The sequence below is a fragment of the Rhipicephalus sanguineus genome, chromosome 3 (assembly GCF_013339695.2).
Source record: "Rhipicephalus sanguineus isolate Rsan-2018 chromosome 3, BIME_Rsan_1.4, whole genome shotgun sequence".
In the NCBI taxonomy this organism is placed as follows: domain Eukaryota; kingdom Metazoa; phylum Arthropoda; class Arachnida; order Ixodida; family Ixodidae; genus Rhipicephalus; species Rhipicephalus sanguineus.
The window spans coordinates 204,919,272-204,937,370 of NC_051178.1; the positions used below are offsets into that span (position 1 = coordinate 204,919,272).

Below are 18,099 nucleotides of genomic sequence, written 5' to 3' on the forward strand. Positions count from 1 at the left end.
TACACCATGGTTCCATATTAATCACTGTATGAGGAATATGCGATGACACATATACTGCGGCTTTTCCCGGAGCTGAAGCCATTGTCGTTGCACGTCTATCTCTAATAGACGGGCAATGATACCCATTAAAATTATGTAGGGAGCAGAGCTTATTATGCTCTTGAATAAGCAGTGCCCATACATGTAGCTTGTTGTATTGAAGCCTGGTTTGAATTTCTCCTAACTTGGAGCTTAAGCCTCGACAATTCCACTGTAGAATTCCATCCTGTGTCAGCTGCTGCAGAGAGTTAGCCATGATGCAGGCAATCCTGTATGAGTAACGTTAGTTGAGCAAGTTGATCTAAAACTGCTGTCCAAACAGCTTGGTTGACCTGTTGTGCCGGGCGGGTTGCTGGCGTAACTGGGGAATTCGCACCCAGGGATTCGTTGCGTGTAGGTCCTGTTTTCTGACGCCGCAGAATTACTAATTCTTTATGTTTGCGTAGTCTCTCAATCTCTCTGGCCAGTGCGTCAATCCGAGCGTCAATGTCATCATGGCCATCATCCGATTCAAGCGATGGTGCAGCTAACTTTTGCTGCTTAGTCTGGGACTGTTTGCCACGTTTAAGCACAGAAGAGTACAGTTGTGTCTCTGGGCATTGTGTATCTTCTGCCGTGAGCACCTCCGGCTCTTCAGCAAGAACTTCAAAGCGATTGTTAGTTCTTATGATATTGTTTTTCGGTATAGCCTTTCGTAGTCTCGCTGTGGCCTTCTGTTTAGTCGGACAGTTTATGCTTGTCATGTCGTGCTCATCAGATTTACATAGGCCACATCGATATCGTGGTTCACCCTCTGGTGTGAGCCTTTCTGGGTCAATAGTACGCTGTGGGCAAAATGCCTGCATGTGCCCACGTTGAAAGCAACGGTAACAGAAAATTGCCCGAGGGAGATAGGGTTTAGGGCGCAATAAACACCCGTAGTAGTAAAATTTGTCCGGGATACAGTGGGGGCCCTGTACCGTTACTAAGCAAGTGCGACTTTTGCCCATGAATCTGGCCGCGAGAACCCTGTGCGTCGTGGAAGTCAATTCCCGACATATTATTTCAGGAGAGTCTTCCGGATCAATGCCATAGACAACACACCTCTGTATATTAGGACCCGATGCAAAGTAGCACTGCACAGGTAGCTGCCGATCTTCTGACAGTGGTATAGATGTTAAAGTGCATATTTTCTGCACATCATTGAGAGATGCCAAGTGCACAGTAATCGTGTTGGTCGATTTATATGCTGCGAACCCTTTGTATCCCTTGGTTTCAAGAGCATGGTCAATGACCCTTTGCACATGTTTTGTGGGCACTGAAGTTATGTCATAGCATGAAAGGGGGCGGATGTGAACTCGATAGGATTGGGAAGGGGTAGGCGTTGGGTAAGACTGAGAAGGGGAGGGCGTGGAGGCATTATCTGGGGTGGCCCTTACCTTTTTTGCTGGTTGCTCCGATGCGATGACGTCTTGTTGAAGCACGTTGACAGGAGGACCTCGCTTCACAGGACCGCCAGAAGACTGCACGTCCATAGGGTCACCATTGTCCGCCGACACGACCTCCGATTGGCTCGCACTCGCATCATGAAGTGGACTGTCCTTGGGCGTTGCACCTTGTGTCTTCGAACTGTTGTCTGCTCGTTGCTGCTGCATAGTTGGCGCGGATGAGGTCACGTGCGATAGTCCAGTAGAAGGCAAAGATGAAACACCCACATCTGCCACCAGCACGTCTTCTTCGTCGGGCGAGTACGGCCGCACGGCCGCACTAGGCCTAAACGACAGCCTTGTGTGTTTCAAGTCAATGGGTCGAGCAGGCTCAGCAGGACAGGGCAAAGGAAAGTCCTCACCGGAGTCTTCAGGTCCCCATAAGCTTCCGAGGAGCTTCCTATCCGGATACGGTCGAGATTTTCGTTGCTGTCGAGCAATTTCTAACGAAGCCAAAGAAACCACGTCTGCGTTGAAACGTCGTCGTCGTCGTTCTCCGACGGTAGTGCCTACGCGGCACAAACTCGATTTTGTAGTACCCTGCGAAATTCTCGCTGCAAGGAGCCATTGAAGGAAAAAGAAAAGAAAGAAATCAGTCTCGGTCGGTGCAGTATTTTTTACATGTTTGAGCATGTTCCAATGAATCTGCGCCTGGAATCGTACACCAGAAAAGCGCTTTTTTAAAATCGATACTCAGTATAGGAAAGATGTCGTGGGAATCGCTGGAAAAGTAAACTGCTTGCTCCGCAGCAGGGAGATCAGGCACCAGCACTGCCCCCATGACACTTGCGTTCTCAAGAAACAGCGCTGCAGGAGACAACTGACAATGAAGAAGGGTCAAGCGCCGTCCTTGTACCTATGCTCAGAGTGGTTAAGCCAAGCCCGTCTCTACAGGGGACCACAAAAACAGCGCCTGTCCTTGCACCCTTCTTCTTTGACCTCTGCTGTACTGTTTCTTGAGAATGGATTGCCAACTAGCCCAGTCTGACACCTTGTCACTTGCATGTGGACCCGTCAAGATAACTACCTTTTCTTGGCTTGCCCACCGATAGGGGACTGTCCCGGACCCATTTCGCAATCTTTCTGAAAGACATTTGGAGCACGCACCTTAGTGCCGAATGCTCGCTCTGAGGTGGACAAGCAATTGTATGGTTGTTGTGAAGCATGCAGATTAAAAGCTTTTCAAGGATGACTTACATATACTAAGTCGTCGAGCTTCCTTAATTTTGGTACTTCATTCATTGCTCTTACGAAGTAATTCCCCAGAGAAGCATCCGCTTTAAAACATTCGCCAAGTTCGCCCAGTCCTTTACATTTCTTTTGTACACGATAAGACTTTCTGAATTGAAAGATGTCTGAAAATGGCACAAGCTCAGCTTAGCTCTAGTGAGGCCTCGGTCTATCTGTCAGGCCGAACCGTTGGGCCACCGAAAGAGAGTGATCTGCTGCAGCAACAGGCACTCGCTGAACTTGCCCGTAATAACCCACAGCTTGTGCGAGGCCCGAGCAAAGTTATTCTCGCGTCGGCACGCTTGGTGTCGCAGGTGCAGCGATCGCGAGAACTTAATCTCCGACACCCCGGGGCCAAGCGTGCATGCTCCGAGACTCACTCGTTCTCCTTGACGAGCTCGAACATCCTGCGGAAGGCGCGTGGTGCGATGCCTTCGGCCTGTAACTGCTCCGTGTTCGAGACCCCGGTGAGGGTGTACGTCTTGCCCGAGCCCGTCTGACCGTAGGCGAAGATGCACACGTTGTAGCCGTCCATGGCACTCTGCACCAGGCTCTGAACATAGGCATAAAGAACGAATGAACGCAAAGGATACAATAGAGGCGCCGCCAGCCCCGAGATCCATTATGCGTCTTTGACCGCGGTGCCCTTCAGAGCCCTATCATACGTGGCATGATATAGGAGTCGACCTTTTACACGGCATCGCGTGGAAGGCAGAACGAGCGAAAGCAAATATCAAGAACGTCATAACTGGTAGAATGCAGTCGCCGTTAATGTGAGAAACAAAGGGCAACATCTCTGTTCGGGTACTTCCTTTTTTCGCCTTGTTATACGGCGCGTTGAGCGAATATTTGACGAGAGGAGTCATACAATGACTGAGTGGAAGTGTTGGATTATTGAGTCAGTGTGGTCACACGTTGTAATAAATACATCGTGCATAGCGGTTCACCCCTATGCTTTGAGCCTGTGGTAGAAGACGCGCGGTGCTGCGTTAATGTCTTTCCTAGAAAGGAGATAGAAGCACAAAAAGAACAGGAATGAGGAAGCCCTTGAGAAAGGTACCTATAATGGTACGCCTGGTATATTTGTGTTCGTTTTTACCACCCAGATTTACATATAAACTGGTCCAGCAATGCGCATTGCTATTTCTTACTTACGTATGGCCTCACTTGACCGTTTCATTGTGGAACAAAATGACTTATTGCATGGAATTATACGTAGCTCTATTGAAACGAGAACTTTTGAACATGCCAAATGTAGCACTGTATATATGTATGCATATTATTTTTGTTTCTTATTTTTTAAATTTCCCAACAACTAAGTAGAAAGGGGTGGCCGTTGCCAAGCAATGGTGACAACTCCTTCATTTATTTTTTATTTCAATGAAAAAAGAAAACTTCTCGCTTTGATGTGCACGTCTCCATCTCCGACGTGAAAACATAACTCTTCCGTTTTTTTTCTGTACCGTTCTTGTTTTTGTCGCCATAAGCTTCAATAATCGAGGTTTAATGACATAGCAACAGGTGTAAACGGAAGGCTCCTTAGCTTGAGTAAATACTGTGCTCTCTTTTCGGCCCGATATCTTACGAGGTCACTTTCATCAAATTGTTTGCACAGGAACATGAGATATGGTGTGTGTGTTTCTATTAGCAGAGATGAATCCTTCCATTACCTTCGCTGCTGCCTATGATTCAATATGTTTATTGAATGACGATCATAAATATTAGCGGGAACGTCACAACCAAATACCTATACCTGGTTATGAAGTTCGCGCTAATATTTATGCTCCAACACACAGCAGACTGCTCCAAAAAGATCTTTGAGTAAACGTCTATTTGTGTAAATACATTTGCTTATATTCGGCGGTTGGTAGATCTATCATTAGTCTGCTACTATCTGGCACTTACTCGGATCCAAAGCGCCCTTGCGTAAGACCAGCTGTGACCCGCTTTTTCACACTTTACTTCAAGATGATTGTATCAAGGGAGCTCGACGCGTCTTTCATCTCGATAGCTATGCTCTGAAAATTGATTAGAGTATTACCTATACTATCACAGATACAGATAAAAAAGAACAGCAATAACAAAACGATAAAGAGTGTTTCTTTTTTTATTGAAATAAAAAATAAATGAATGAGTTGTCACCATTGCTTGGTGACGGCTACCCTTTTCCACGTGGTTGTTATGATTAAAAAAAAACGAAAATAATATATATACACATATATACCGTCCTACATTTGGTAAGTTCAAAAACTTTCGTTTGAAGAGAGCGCACATGCAGTCGCTGTACACATTTTCAATATAGTCCGCTCCGTAATCATCACACATATTGGTGTCTTCAAAAAAAACAAACAAAAAAAAAACACAACGTTGGAGCACTTTCATTGCTTTTCGATTTTTCCTAGACGGCCATGGGCGTAGTATTTTCTCCAACAAAAACGTTCGCTCAGTGTTTACATTATGTGACGAACATGTCCTGTTCGGTACTAAGTTTAGTAATAGGAAGTACGCCACGTGTTTTTTGAAATAAGTAAAGGACTTGTAGAATATTGCTTCAAAATGAAGTACAAAGTTCATCTTACGTTTGTTTCGCCAAAGACGTCTTCTTGCGTATGGTGCGGCATAAACACCCTGTCGAAGGTGAACTCCTTGTCACCTCGCGGCGCGTGCACAACCAGTGTGTAGTCGTCCGTGGCATCAATCACACTCTGCATAACCTGAAAGGCCATCGCAATAGCACTTGAGAAATACGGAAGTCAGCAAGCTCACTTAAGGTCGCTCTACAACTCGGCGTGCCTCGAGGACAATTCAACATGATGCGCGTATTGTTTTTTTCTGTCACTCACTCACTCACTCACTCACTCACTCACTCACTCACTCACTCACTCACTCACTCACTCACTCACTCACTCACTCACTCACTCACTCACTCACTCACTCACTCACTCACTCACTCACTCACTCACTCACTCACTCACTCACTCACTCACTCACTCACTCACTCACTCACTCACTCACTCACTCACTCACTCACTCACTCACTCACTCACTCACTCACTCACTCACTCACTCACTCACTCACTCACTCACTCACTCACTCACTCACTCACTCACTCACTCACTCACTCACTCACTCACTCACTCACTCACTCACTCACTCACTCACTCACTCACTCACTCACTCACTCACTCACTCACTCACTCACTCACTCACTCACTCACTCACTCACTCACTCACTCACTCACTCACTCACTCACTCACTCACTCACTCACTCACTCACTCAATTATTTCTTTCATTACTTCAATCTTCTAAGGTTCTCTTATAGTTCTAGCTCAGCAGAATCATGACAGAAGTGTTTTTAGTCCAGCAGATAATTGGTAGCAAAAAAAAAAAAAAGAAAAGAAAAACCTTTTTAGCCTCTTCATGTTGTCTAACAGCAGCAGCTTCGCCCCATATTTCACGCACACCGCCCCATTATTCCGAGCAGCCCAGGTTGCGCACATGTGCTCAAAGTCGCAACAAATATTGGCGTTGGTCTGCAACTTGGATTTTTTTACGGCTCTTGTTTTAGGGCTCTTTTCTATAGCGCACTTGGGGCTCTAAATACCGTGTGAGGCTGTGGGTGAAGGCTGCTTCTGGGATGGCTTCAGTACATGGTTTGATAAGAGTGCTGCCAGCGTGAAGCACAGCTGACAAATCGTGGCAAGGGAGGTATGCATGTTATATTTATTGCACATTGGATTCTTAATGGAATATATCACTATAATATTAAACATAGATTTGGTCATTTTTTTATTTAGCCATTTCAGATGTGTCACCGTTTGTGTGCTAAGCCTTGGCCAGTCCTTCCGAACTGATGTGTGCCACTCGGACACAAGAAAAACAGAATCTTTACATAAAGCTACATATGTTACATATTTGTGCATACTGCTGCCCTCACCTTTCTTTCCTTGAATATCATCAAACAAAATTTTCGTAAGCTCGCGCTGTGTAAGATGAAAGTATAAAATTGTATACATCGCTGCTACTTATGTGAGATATAACTACAGACTATTTTAGGAAGACATCGCTTCACATGGATTTGGTCGTGTGCATTGGGTTCGTAGAAATTCTTTGTCAGGGTCACGTATTTGCAGATTGGCTGAAGCATAAGGTCAGTTAATGGAGCTGAGATTCTTAAAACCAGCAGAAGAATACAAGAACATCAATTCGACAGACAAATGAGTGAACGCTGGCCTCCGAAGCAAAAAGGCATGTAGGATTTAACAGCCAAACGGCGTTCAAAAGCGTACCTTGTTCTGCTGATCCCTTGTGAGAGGTTTCACACGACAGTAGACTCGTATTTTTCCTTTCATGTCTTCGACCATGTTGTAATACTTTTTCCTCATCACCTAAAAGAAAGAAAAAGAAAAGCTCATCTCAGAGACAGTTACTAGTCTGAAGCGATTTTTATTAACAACAAGACTAAAGGATAGTCCAATGACTTATTAATCTTAGTGTTATATTTTGCGAAAACTGCTGCAATCGACAAAGTTCTAAGCTATATCCATTGGCGAGAACCCCGCTACATGGACGAAAGTGTGGCCGCAATAGCGAAGACGGCGATGAACTCAGAGAGAAAGAAAGGAAAAGAAACAAAAATAGAAAATAATGACACCAAATTGTTGAGAACGACCGCAGTGCAAAAAGCCGTGATGTCAAAGCCTGCTCGAACGGTTTTGCGCCTATGCTTTCCATCTATTATGGTAAGGTGAAGGTGAGTGTGAGGATGTGACCGGACTACAACGGCATAGTGGGTAAAAAAAAAGTACATGGTTTCAGCAAATCATGCGAAACCAATGCTGTCGCGGTAAGACGTAGTTCGAAAACGATAGCAAATGATCATTCAGGGACTGATGTGAATTGCTTAAAGGGACTGTCTACCGTCCTTCATCGCTTTTCCGCTTTGTATTGCGATAGAAAGCGTACCGTCTGAAGTGTTCAACTTTGCAGCGGTTTCTCTGGAAAGTGAGTAGATAATCTTAAAACAGAATTTTTCGATCTGCGTTCGGTCTTCTTCCATTGGTGTGAATACGCCCCACAACACTGGTTGGTGGACGCGATGACGATTGTAGTGCCGGTAAAACTTAAAACCGAAAGCACATGTCATTTCTATAGGATTTCTTTATTTTCGCTGAACACTAATGCAATGAATGTAACAGTAGTTTTAAGCGCGCCATCGGTTAAATGAAGCCTTATTATACGATTACAGAACATTCGTTTTGCTATGATTGCAGTCTATGCGTTCATTTTAGCACTGCTGCCGCAATCCAAGCCAAGTCGACCCGGAAAAAAACAAAACAGCGCTTTTGGCGCTGTAGCAGACCGTATCAAGGGACGAGACATGCCGTTGGGAAACCTAAGCGAATTAGAAAAGAGAATTTTGGAACGCATGAGGGAACAAAACTTAGACCCCTACGTCGACGCACCGGACCGCGATGATTCTTCGAGTAGCGCCAGCACAAGCGATGACCCAGACTTTGACAGGCCTTCGTCACGGCAAGCTGGGCGCCTTGGAAATGTCGACTGGTAAGTAGGCACTGAACGACTGGGTTCTAATTCATGCAAACCTGTCACGCAGGTGTCGTTGCAAACGCTGTACTGCAATGCCCACAGCAATAGAGCACGTATGCTGTTGCAGGCAAACGATGTAACGAAACTCCTGTACTGATGTAGCGATGATAAATGCATGCCTTCACAGCGCAGCACGCGCGAGACATCCTAACGACAGTGCAGCGTAACGGTACAACCAGCACGGAGTGTTGAAGCAGGCGAACTCGAAAGCGGCGGCGTCGGCAGCGCCGCCAGGCGTCTTTTTGGACGCGTGAGATAAAAAAAAAACAGCAAAAATTACTTTTTGACGCAATCGAAAGTTGTTTCAAGAGCGGAAAATACACCCTCAAGTTCTACATATTTGTTTTTAAGCAAAATAAGTCCACCTGCGTGGATATTTTGTCACACCTATAGAATGCGGAAATTGCGACCACTTTGCTGTTGGGTGACGCTAGCGGTCATTCTTTCACGGTTTTCAACATCAGATTAAAATTATAATTCTTTTTTTTATGGGACGAAAGCGCGCTCGTTGCCGCCGATGTGACGAACGATCTTATTTTCACCACAACCAAAAAAATTTTTCCGAGCGGTAGACAGTCCCTTTAAATATTTATTATAAGTACACGTCCTCAATAAAGAACGCATTAAGTGCAAAGGCAGGGTTGCACGAGGGGTATCTTGGGAGGTTATCTACGATGCACTTGAACAAGAATTCTACATCTGCGATTTTTTTTTTAAAAAGGTCACTAAGGAGACAACTGAATCGAATGAACAACAAAAAGGGACCTTGTGTATTTATGGGGAAAGAAGCCGTCGAAACATTTTAACTATGTATTGGGACGGCTGGCTGTAGCGTAGTCCACCTTACCATATGTGGGTAACTATAAAACAAAAACAAACTTTGGGCCTGAGTCGTTTTGCTATAGAGCACAGTGAACGCATTGTCTCTAAAATGACTCTGAACTTTTGTTTAGAGACACTTCCTGATTCCTGATTACTACGTCTACCGAATGTTCGTGAGTTGTTTTGTCGAGCGCATGAAAACCGACTCACGAAGATAAATATGTAAGCCGGTAGTGGCGGTAGAGCGGTACTAATGCTGCTACAGTCGGAGGTAAGTATGACATACCAGCCGGATATTGCTCCGTCTGAGCATCTCTCTCGGCGTAGCATAGTTAACCATCTGGCACTTAATCAAGTCTTTCACAGAATAGTTAGAAGAATGCCACACTTCCTTGCGCACAATCTGCGATCCCTCTAAGCTCTTCGCCAGGTATGCAAAATGTGTGCTATAACTTCTAGTATTTGCCAGTTGTCTGAAACGTAGCTACGGAGTTGATTACCGTGGGGACATATCTATGGAAAGCAAATTTTTTTGTGTTAAGCTCCAGCGAAGAGTGCAAAACGAGAATTATTTGCTCGAAGCGTGACCCAGTCTAACTGCCATCCATTTCTAAAGTGCCCGCTAGGAATAGAGAGGCACAATAAACTGCTCTGCCGAGACCAGCCCGAGCGCTAAACATTACACGAACTCGAGGGAAAATAGTCATCACAAAGCGCGGTGATTAGTAGCTAGTAAACGTGGAATTATTTCTCCTCCTACTGAACGATTGTGCGAGGTGAGAGTAGCTTTCGCAAATGAGAAGAACGTGGCTAATTTCTCCTTCCTCCATGAAAAGAAAGGAGGATAAGAAGGAACACGGGAACTGCGACGGCTTATCGGTTCCATTTAGAGTGGGGACACGGATCTTGTAAAGGTGCTATAAATGAACGAGTCGAAAACAGCTCTTTATAAGAAAGAAAGTGTTAGCTGGTTAAGAAAAAGGTGCGCCCATTTGTGAAGGTTTAGGGCCCTACGTCACCTCCATCTACATCCCCTGTTTCCTCCATTTTTTTTTCTTTACGTTCGCCCTTGGATCCCTGAACGTATAGCTGCTTTGAGCCAGTTGCAGTCCATGCTTCGATCGGCAGTACAGCCTCCCCTCCCTCTTCTCTGTATCTTTTCTGCCTTCGAAGAAAAAAAGTAAAGCGAAGATGAAAGATTCAGGAAAGAAGGCCTGAAAATCAGGGCCGCGTCTCTATGCGTCCACGGTTCGCTTTACCGCTTCACTACGTGCTGCATTACCCACGCGACTGGACAAATACATGATGGATGTTTGCCACCCGCTGCACTGGATTGGTCGTACCGGGGCCTCCGCGATTAGCTATTACAGCGAGCAACGGCAGCCAGCAACGGCGTGCTGCCGGAGCTGATCTCGGAGGCCATAGTCGTACGATGTTGATTCTGGAATATCCATGGGAGCACTTGAAATCATCACGAGCACTCTCGCCGCTTGGAATCTGACATCGCTCGAAGGATAGTGAAAGAATGGAAGATATGCAAGCTTTAGGACGGCACGTGCTTCAATTCAAGACTATGCTATGAAATGGAAACGTGGCAAGCGTTATCAGCGTGATGCTTTCAAATTGATTTTGTACTCAGCGTTTGGCCGCGAAGATACGGTTTAAAAATGACATGATGCGGGAGTTTCGTTAGAAGCGATGCTATGTGGTTATTCCAAGACCATCGTGCGCCCTGCGTTTTCCGAGCACTCTCAAGTGCTCGCATTTATCCATCTGAAAGCAGCAGCATACGTTCATACGGTGCTCTTGTGTCTGCGATCGTGCTCTGCTACACCATTAGAAAGGACTTCCAATGGTTGCCTCCACACTGAAAGGAGCATTTGTACGCTTGCCCGGCGTAAACATGTTTCCCAGTATTTCTAAAAATTGGAGCTCAGAAAAACAGGAGCAAGAACATCTAGGGAACAAATAGGCACAGCAGCGCTGCGATTCTCGATAAATGCGAGTCCTTTTAAAGAATTCTTGCTTATCGTAACACTTCAAAAAGATACCACAAAGATTTCATCTGGGGTTCTCGCCCAGAGAGAGAGAGAGAGAGAGAAATGCAAAGGAAAGACAGGGAGGTTAACCAAGTTGCGCCCGGTCTGCTACCCTACACTACAGCGTCAGGAATTATAAACGTTTTGGAAACTGTCAAAACATAAGAAAGAAGGCCACATAAAACGAAAAAGGTTCAATATCTGCGATAAGACCGATTCATGGTTACAAACTTCGCGTGTTATTGGACAGATTTAGTTGAGCATCCGCAACAACGTACGGACGCAGCCTGCCATAGGAAATGGCTGGCAGGCTGCGTCCTGTTGTGCCAGAGCACCTGACCGAACGGGGAGGCGAATAAACACCTGCACTTCGTTGGAAGTCCAAGGCATCGAGGTCAGCGTCTACCCTGCGACCAAGAAAAGGGCCCGCACCTGCCACCTGGAAGCAGGGACTTAGCCCTGCATGCATTGTCTGAAATCCAGTCGTTTCAGCCAGCCACGTCGATTGACGCCAGTCGTTCTTCGAAGCTACCCTGCTACGGAAAGCAGCATTCCTGAGGACGATGGAAAGGCTGCTCCACACCTGCGACCGGCGGATGGTCAGGGGACTAGAAGAACGTCAACACCTGCGGCCGGCGGATGGTCAGGAGACTAGAAGAACGTCAACACCTGGGACCAAAGAGCCACCCTGTCAACAATGGACTGGTCCCCTATTTAAGACCGGCCTGGTCCGTTGTTAGAGAGACGCCCCAGCCGACTTGGTCGTGCTGGCAGGCTCTGTCCTGCTATAACCTGCTATAAACTGCGATAACCTGCTATTAACCTGCTATTACCTGCTATAAACGTTGTTATAAGTTTTATAAACGTTTGGCCTCTTTGCTCTGCTCCTCAGCGATAAGTCCGATCTCCGGCATCATCGGCTCGCCAGCCTCCCGGCTTTCCTCGACACGAAACCCCCATTCGTAACAGTGGTGGCAGCGGTGGGATACCACGACCCCCCGTATCTCGAGCTGCGCACCCGAGGGCCTACCCACTTCATAACAGTCCGTACGTTGTTGCGGACGCCCAACTAAATCTGTCTATTTTCAAGGTTCAAGAATCTCATACTGCTACTTAATGAACTGTGTGTAGCACTGACATGAACGTACAGTGAGAACAAGATGTACCCCCACACGCACACACATTAGGTGTGTGCGTACTGCTTCTTCTTAGAGCAGAGCTGTTATCGTCGAGTTTTGCCGTGTGTCGTAGATAGAAAAGTATCATCATTATGAACCGGCACGCGCTCAAGGAGCGCTCAAGCATTCGGTACAGATGGTTAACAAGAGAAGCCGAAACGTGCCCACCTGCTCTGCTGTGACCGAGCCTTGCGCGACTTAGTGCGACATACGTACAAAGAAATTTAATAAAAGGTCCTGTGCGTTTTGGGACGGGCAAATTTTCCCGCCTAGGTGACGGCCAGGAGTTCTCGAGTCCTGGCAGCTTCCTCGGCCCGAAAGATAGCCCAAATTTTACCTTCAAGGGCAGAGCTGTGGAACACAGTCTCTCAGAGCTGCGCTGATTATATTTTTTTTCGTTCGTTCATGCACTAGCCTTGCCGCGCCAAGGAGCCTTCATGATTACGTACAGTTATGCTATAACGCCAATCCTTTTTGCGCTAGTAACGTCTAAACAAATAAACAGAAGATTAAGCAACTAGTAAATAATCATGTTCTCCTATATTACCGCATAAAATCGCCCAACTCCTTATCTTTTAAGCGGAGCTTAACCTATATCTCCGCGTCTTTATTCGAACAAGATCGAACTTATTAAGAAACTTATAGATTTTGCAATACGTACATTTTGATAACTCCACGACTCTCAAAATGTTATGAGCCACGGCCTCCAAGTCAACATTCAGCAATATCCGACTAACATGGGACATTATAATACTTTTTGAAGAATATGTTATAACGAGCAAATAACAGAAACTGAGCCCGCATTCACAACGACGTCTTACGCTAAAATGTCGGTAAGAAAAAATTTCAGTCAATGCTGATGCTTGACATATTATAGAAGCTTGCCAGTTGGTGGCAATGAATAAATAAATAAATAAATAAATAAATAAATAAATAAATAAATAAATAAATAAATAAAAACACTAAAGAAAGATTGGTTCTGTGAGCTCTGCCCTTGAGGTTTTCGGTAAGAAGTGTCTGAAAAGCATTTGGCAACCATTTATTATCGGTGTCAGTAAATATAAATATACTGCATGTTACGTAGTACCAACATTTTTCAACCGCGTATTCTTAGAAACACTGTCCGAGGAGTCGAAGCGAAATGCAACACCTTGTCATTACTGTCAAATCAACGCGTCGCCCGTCGGTGAAATTGCTACCTTGTATCAAGAAATGCGTTTTCGTTGTTAAAGCACGATAATTACTGACACGCCAGTGTAACTTTGCGTTAAATACTGAAAAAACAATGACATCTTGTAAAGTCTTACAAAATGGAGACTCTTACTAGCTCATCGACTATAACTGGCAATTTCAATTCTGTTCCCAAAGGTATTTACAAACAAATACAACTTGAGAAGTCAGGAGAGCCCGGAGGACAACGCGGCAGTTGGTTGCCACTGCGGCTAAAGAAATAGTTCCGCTAAAAAAATATTGTCGTGTTTCTAAAACTCGCTTTTCTATGTATAAATGAGATTCAATATCCTGAAGATCGGTTTAGTTTAGACAACCTTCGATGATAAAAAATTTTGACCAAGATGCCTTTTGTTGTATTAGAATGTACGCCACCCTCCCGGTTCACTGCATGTTATTTCGTGGAACAAATTGATAGAGAAAAAGTCGTTGTTCGTTTGATGGCTGAAGCTTGCGAAAAGCAACGGTAGCGAACTGAAATAAGTAACGCGTTGCTGGGTACGAAGTAGAACTAACAGAGTCAGTGTGATGATTTTCACAGCGAAAACAAGCCGACTGTCCAGCCACGGTTTGCTATATAATAACGTACAGCAAAAATTGCGTCAGAGATCCGAGAATTCCCTTCGAAGTCTGTGTTGACATAGACGCACAAGTTGTCGACATTTGTTTTCGGATGACGAAAGTATGTGTTCCAATTACCGTTGCTCCTAGCAAGCAACATGGCTACAACCAACAAGTTGTTTGAGGATAGCGATTCTGCAGTGTTTGTCCTTAGGCGCAGAGAACAAAAATACACGCAATACCGCGTATTCTTTTGTCAACGAAGCATTGCTTTCTTTGTCACTCGGTGCGGTCACAGTTGGTCGATAATACCACGTGTGTATTGATCAAGCGGTCCTGTGCGTCTCTTTGGAAACACTGAACTAAAGGATTTAGCGTCCTACGTTTTTTTTTTAAGGCACAAATGGAACGGTTCTTAAATTGTCGGGCGATGCAGCCCTTCGGAGCAAAATTGTCGTGCTGGCGGATTACAGTTGCATTCAGGATTTCCCAAAGCCCCACTAGAGATTCCGCGTTAAGGATTATTCAAAGTGCCTGCCAACAAAGTTGGGTTGGGAGTTAGCGTTTTAACGTACACGTTTTGAGTATTTCAGCGTTGTCTTAAAACTATGCGTTTAATTAGCTTCGTAGAACTCAGAACTTACCGAAGTGACCTGAATACCTCCAATCAGAGATTTCTCGAAAAGGCGGCATTTATTGGCCTGCGCCATGGTAGAATTACTCATTAAGTACCATTGTTATCATGGTGGGCTATTCCACTGCCATCGGAAGCAAATCTCCAGCTTTCCGGGCAAGGCTTCCTTGTCGTATTAAACATGAACCTAACCGTTCTATCGGCAATATGTGGCCAGAGTATAAATTATTGGTGTGTTCAGCTCTTTGTTTTTAGAGATATAACGGCCAACCAGTGACCAGGGAGATCTGTTACGATCATTCTGTGGCTTTAAATAATCGACTACGAAACATTCGCACAATCACCACAATCACCACCACGAATTCATTCCGTCCGCTACCTAGGCGGCTTTTTTAGGCCTTCCTGCTTTCGATGACTTAATGAACTATCGCTCCAAAACATTTGCTGCAGTATAACTTATGTCTTGACTTGTTGGCACACAGTTATTGAAGAATGCTACGACACGAAAAAGACGACGACACAAGAGACATGAAGCCGCGAACACAACGAGCGCCAACTTGCAAGAAGTTTATTTTGAAAACGGCACGTAAATGTATCCAGAATAGAAGCAGTAGCGTGAAATTGCTTTCTAAGCTAAACATTGGTTTGCGTCTTACCACGCATAAATGGGCGCTGCATATACAGGAGACACATGATGCGCACTGCCATGGTACTAAGTCAAGAAGCAATGTTTACCTTAGAAAGAAATTGCGCGCTGCCGGTTGTATTCTGAATATATTTGCCCGCCGTTTTCGAAATAAACTTGTCGGCAGTTGGTACTAATTTATACTGGGGGAATTGCATGCCTAGTAAGCCACGAATCAATGTTTATTTGAAGAACCCAGTTAACGCGACTTAATGTGTACCGGGTTCACGCACAATTTTTCAATAAACATGTTGGAAATTGGCGCTCGTGGTGCTCATTTCATGTGTCGTGTTTCTTTGCATTTTTCACGCCATAACATTCTGAAATAACGCAAGAATCTGTGAAGGTACTAACTGCGCAGAAGCAGTAACCTGGTTTTCAGTGCCATATGGTGACAGCCTCGACCTACGCTCGATAATCAACGCTTAAAAGGACACTAAAGTGAAACAATGAATCAGCTTAGACTGATAAATTATACTATGAAAACTCTATTTTGTTAACTTCACCATCATAGGCTGATTAATAGAAGAGAAAATCAAAAGAAAAATTTCATTTTTAAATTTCTTGCCGAAATCTCCGTACATGACGTCATGGATTTCAAAATGTTTTATTCGTATTTCGTCTACACTGGCTCAACGAAAATTTCTGAAAGCACTGAGAATATGCCTTGGCCTTCTGAGATGCGCACCTAAAGCAGCGATTGTCGTCATCGCGCGTGACCATCCAATCGCTACATGCATACGCGTCGATGCTTTAAGAATGCACATCAGGCATTTCGCTCGGATTCCATCGCACCACCTCGCCTCACTTCCCTCATCTAGGTCGCTCTCTGCGTTCAGCGGTACTGTAGCATCACATCGCGCAGTGATTCCCTCGAACTTCACGTAAGCAGCAAGACCGCCGTTACTATTGTGGTGCCTACACCCACTCGAAACCCTTCTTACTGTTCCCGGAATCCGAAAGGGAAAACAGTTGTCGTATTTAGCCCTACAACAGGCCACACTATTGTACCTGCATGAGAAACACAGCGGACGCCTTAAAATTTACATGGATGGTTCTGTTTCCTCTGCAAGCCCAGTAGGGGCAGTGGTCATTCCCGCGATGTCCGTCACCATTAAATTCAAGACATCGCATTTGACATCATCGACGGCTGCGGAACTCGCCGCCATCCGTGCAGCACTAGAGTTAATAGTTGAAAAACCTTCGCAAGCTTGGTCCATCTTCTCCGACTCCAAGACAGCTTTTCAATTTCTTATGTCGCCATTTCGTTATGGACCAAATGAGCGGTTAGTTGCTGATATAAGGCTTCTTCACCACCGTGCAATCGAGAAACAACGCAGCATAGCGTATCAGTGGATACCGGGTCGTTGTGGTATACAGGGTGTTTCAGCTAAAAAACAACCAAGAATTAAAAATATTAAACATAGGTGCTACGCGTCTCCAATTAGCGCAGTATTGTTCTAAGCCATAAAGAGTACGTCAGGATATGTTGCCAATCAGCCAAGCTAGGTAATTAACAAAGATTGCTTAATGAACTTTTTAAATAGTAGCTCTAGAGAAAATCTTCAATAGAAAAGTTGTAGCACTTGTTCAGAAACATCGAATTGTTTAGTCTGTGCAAAGATAACTCCCCTGCTTAATTTTTTTTCCAGAAAGCGCTCGAATTTTTATAAAAATTGCACGTGACTGCCCGCTGACGCGCGGCGCTTTTAGTGACCTCAAATGTAAGTTGAACGAATTATTAAAGGCTGCTCCGCGCACGAAGTTCGATTGAGCAGGCTACCGGTGACTGTGATGGACGCTAAATGATGATAGGGGCGTACCGTCTAAAGAAAAATAATCTACGAAAGAGCGGCCGCCACGAGCGAGTGAATCTTTTATCTAGGCCCTTCATCATGCTGTAACCGGGGCCCTTCCAATGTGTTCCTTCATTGGTGCGAAAAGAAAAGAAAAAATGCCTACGCTGCATCAAATGCTGCCTACGGTCTCATGTAGCATTTTCTCTGTGGCTGCCGCTTTTTTACTGAAAGATTTTTTTTACGTTATTGTCGTTGGAACGGTATGCTAATTTTGTCGCTTAACCGTCCATCCCAGCCACCGATAACCTGTTTCATCGATCTGCGTGCGCGAAGCAGCATTTGATAATTCGTTTAAGTTACATTTGAGGGCACTAAGAGCGCCGCGCGTTTGGCGGCAGTCACGTGATATTTTTAAAAATTCGCGCGCTTTAAAGAAAGGCCGGAAAAAATTAAGCAGGGGTGGAGTGTAGTAGAACAGGGGAGTGCTCGGAACGGCCGCAGCACCAATGTACAGAAAGTGAAGCCCAAACAGGGTCAATCCGCCTGTGGCGCGGCGATCGGTAGTCTGCAATGTGTCGTCATTTAAGAGTTGCGCGCGGCTCCGCCAAAGTGGCGCAGGGGTAGAATGCCCGCTTCCCACTCAAAAGGCCCGGGTTCGAATCTAAGCTGTAGATGGTGGGTATTTATTCTTAGTGTAACATTTTATAGCTGCATTGGTTTTCCTTTGTTTCTTAAAACTAGCTTCTGTTGCGATGTGTTGCTACAAAAAAGTAACGTAAAATGTGAAATATCGTTTCGAGTTA

General features: G+C 45.1%; 1 protein-coding gene across 1 annotated transcript in view; it reads right to left on the bottom strand.

Annotated features, from left to right (window-relative positions):
• The window catches only part of LOC119386262 (uncharacterized), a 62,682-nt gene that overhangs the window by 19,065 nt on the left and 25,518 nt on the right, over positions 1–18,099 (bottom strand). Inside the window, exons 5-7 of the mRNA XM_049414280.1 lie at positions 7,028–7,126; positions 5,315–5,449; positions 3,116–3,288 (exon numbers count right to left, since the gene is read on the bottom strand). Coding sequence (XP_049270237.1) covers positions 3,116–3,288; positions 5,315–5,449; positions 7,028–7,126 — 407 coding nt within the window. The remainder of the gene's footprint in view (positions 1–3,115; positions 3,289–5,314; positions 5,450–7,027; positions 7,127–18,099) is intronic.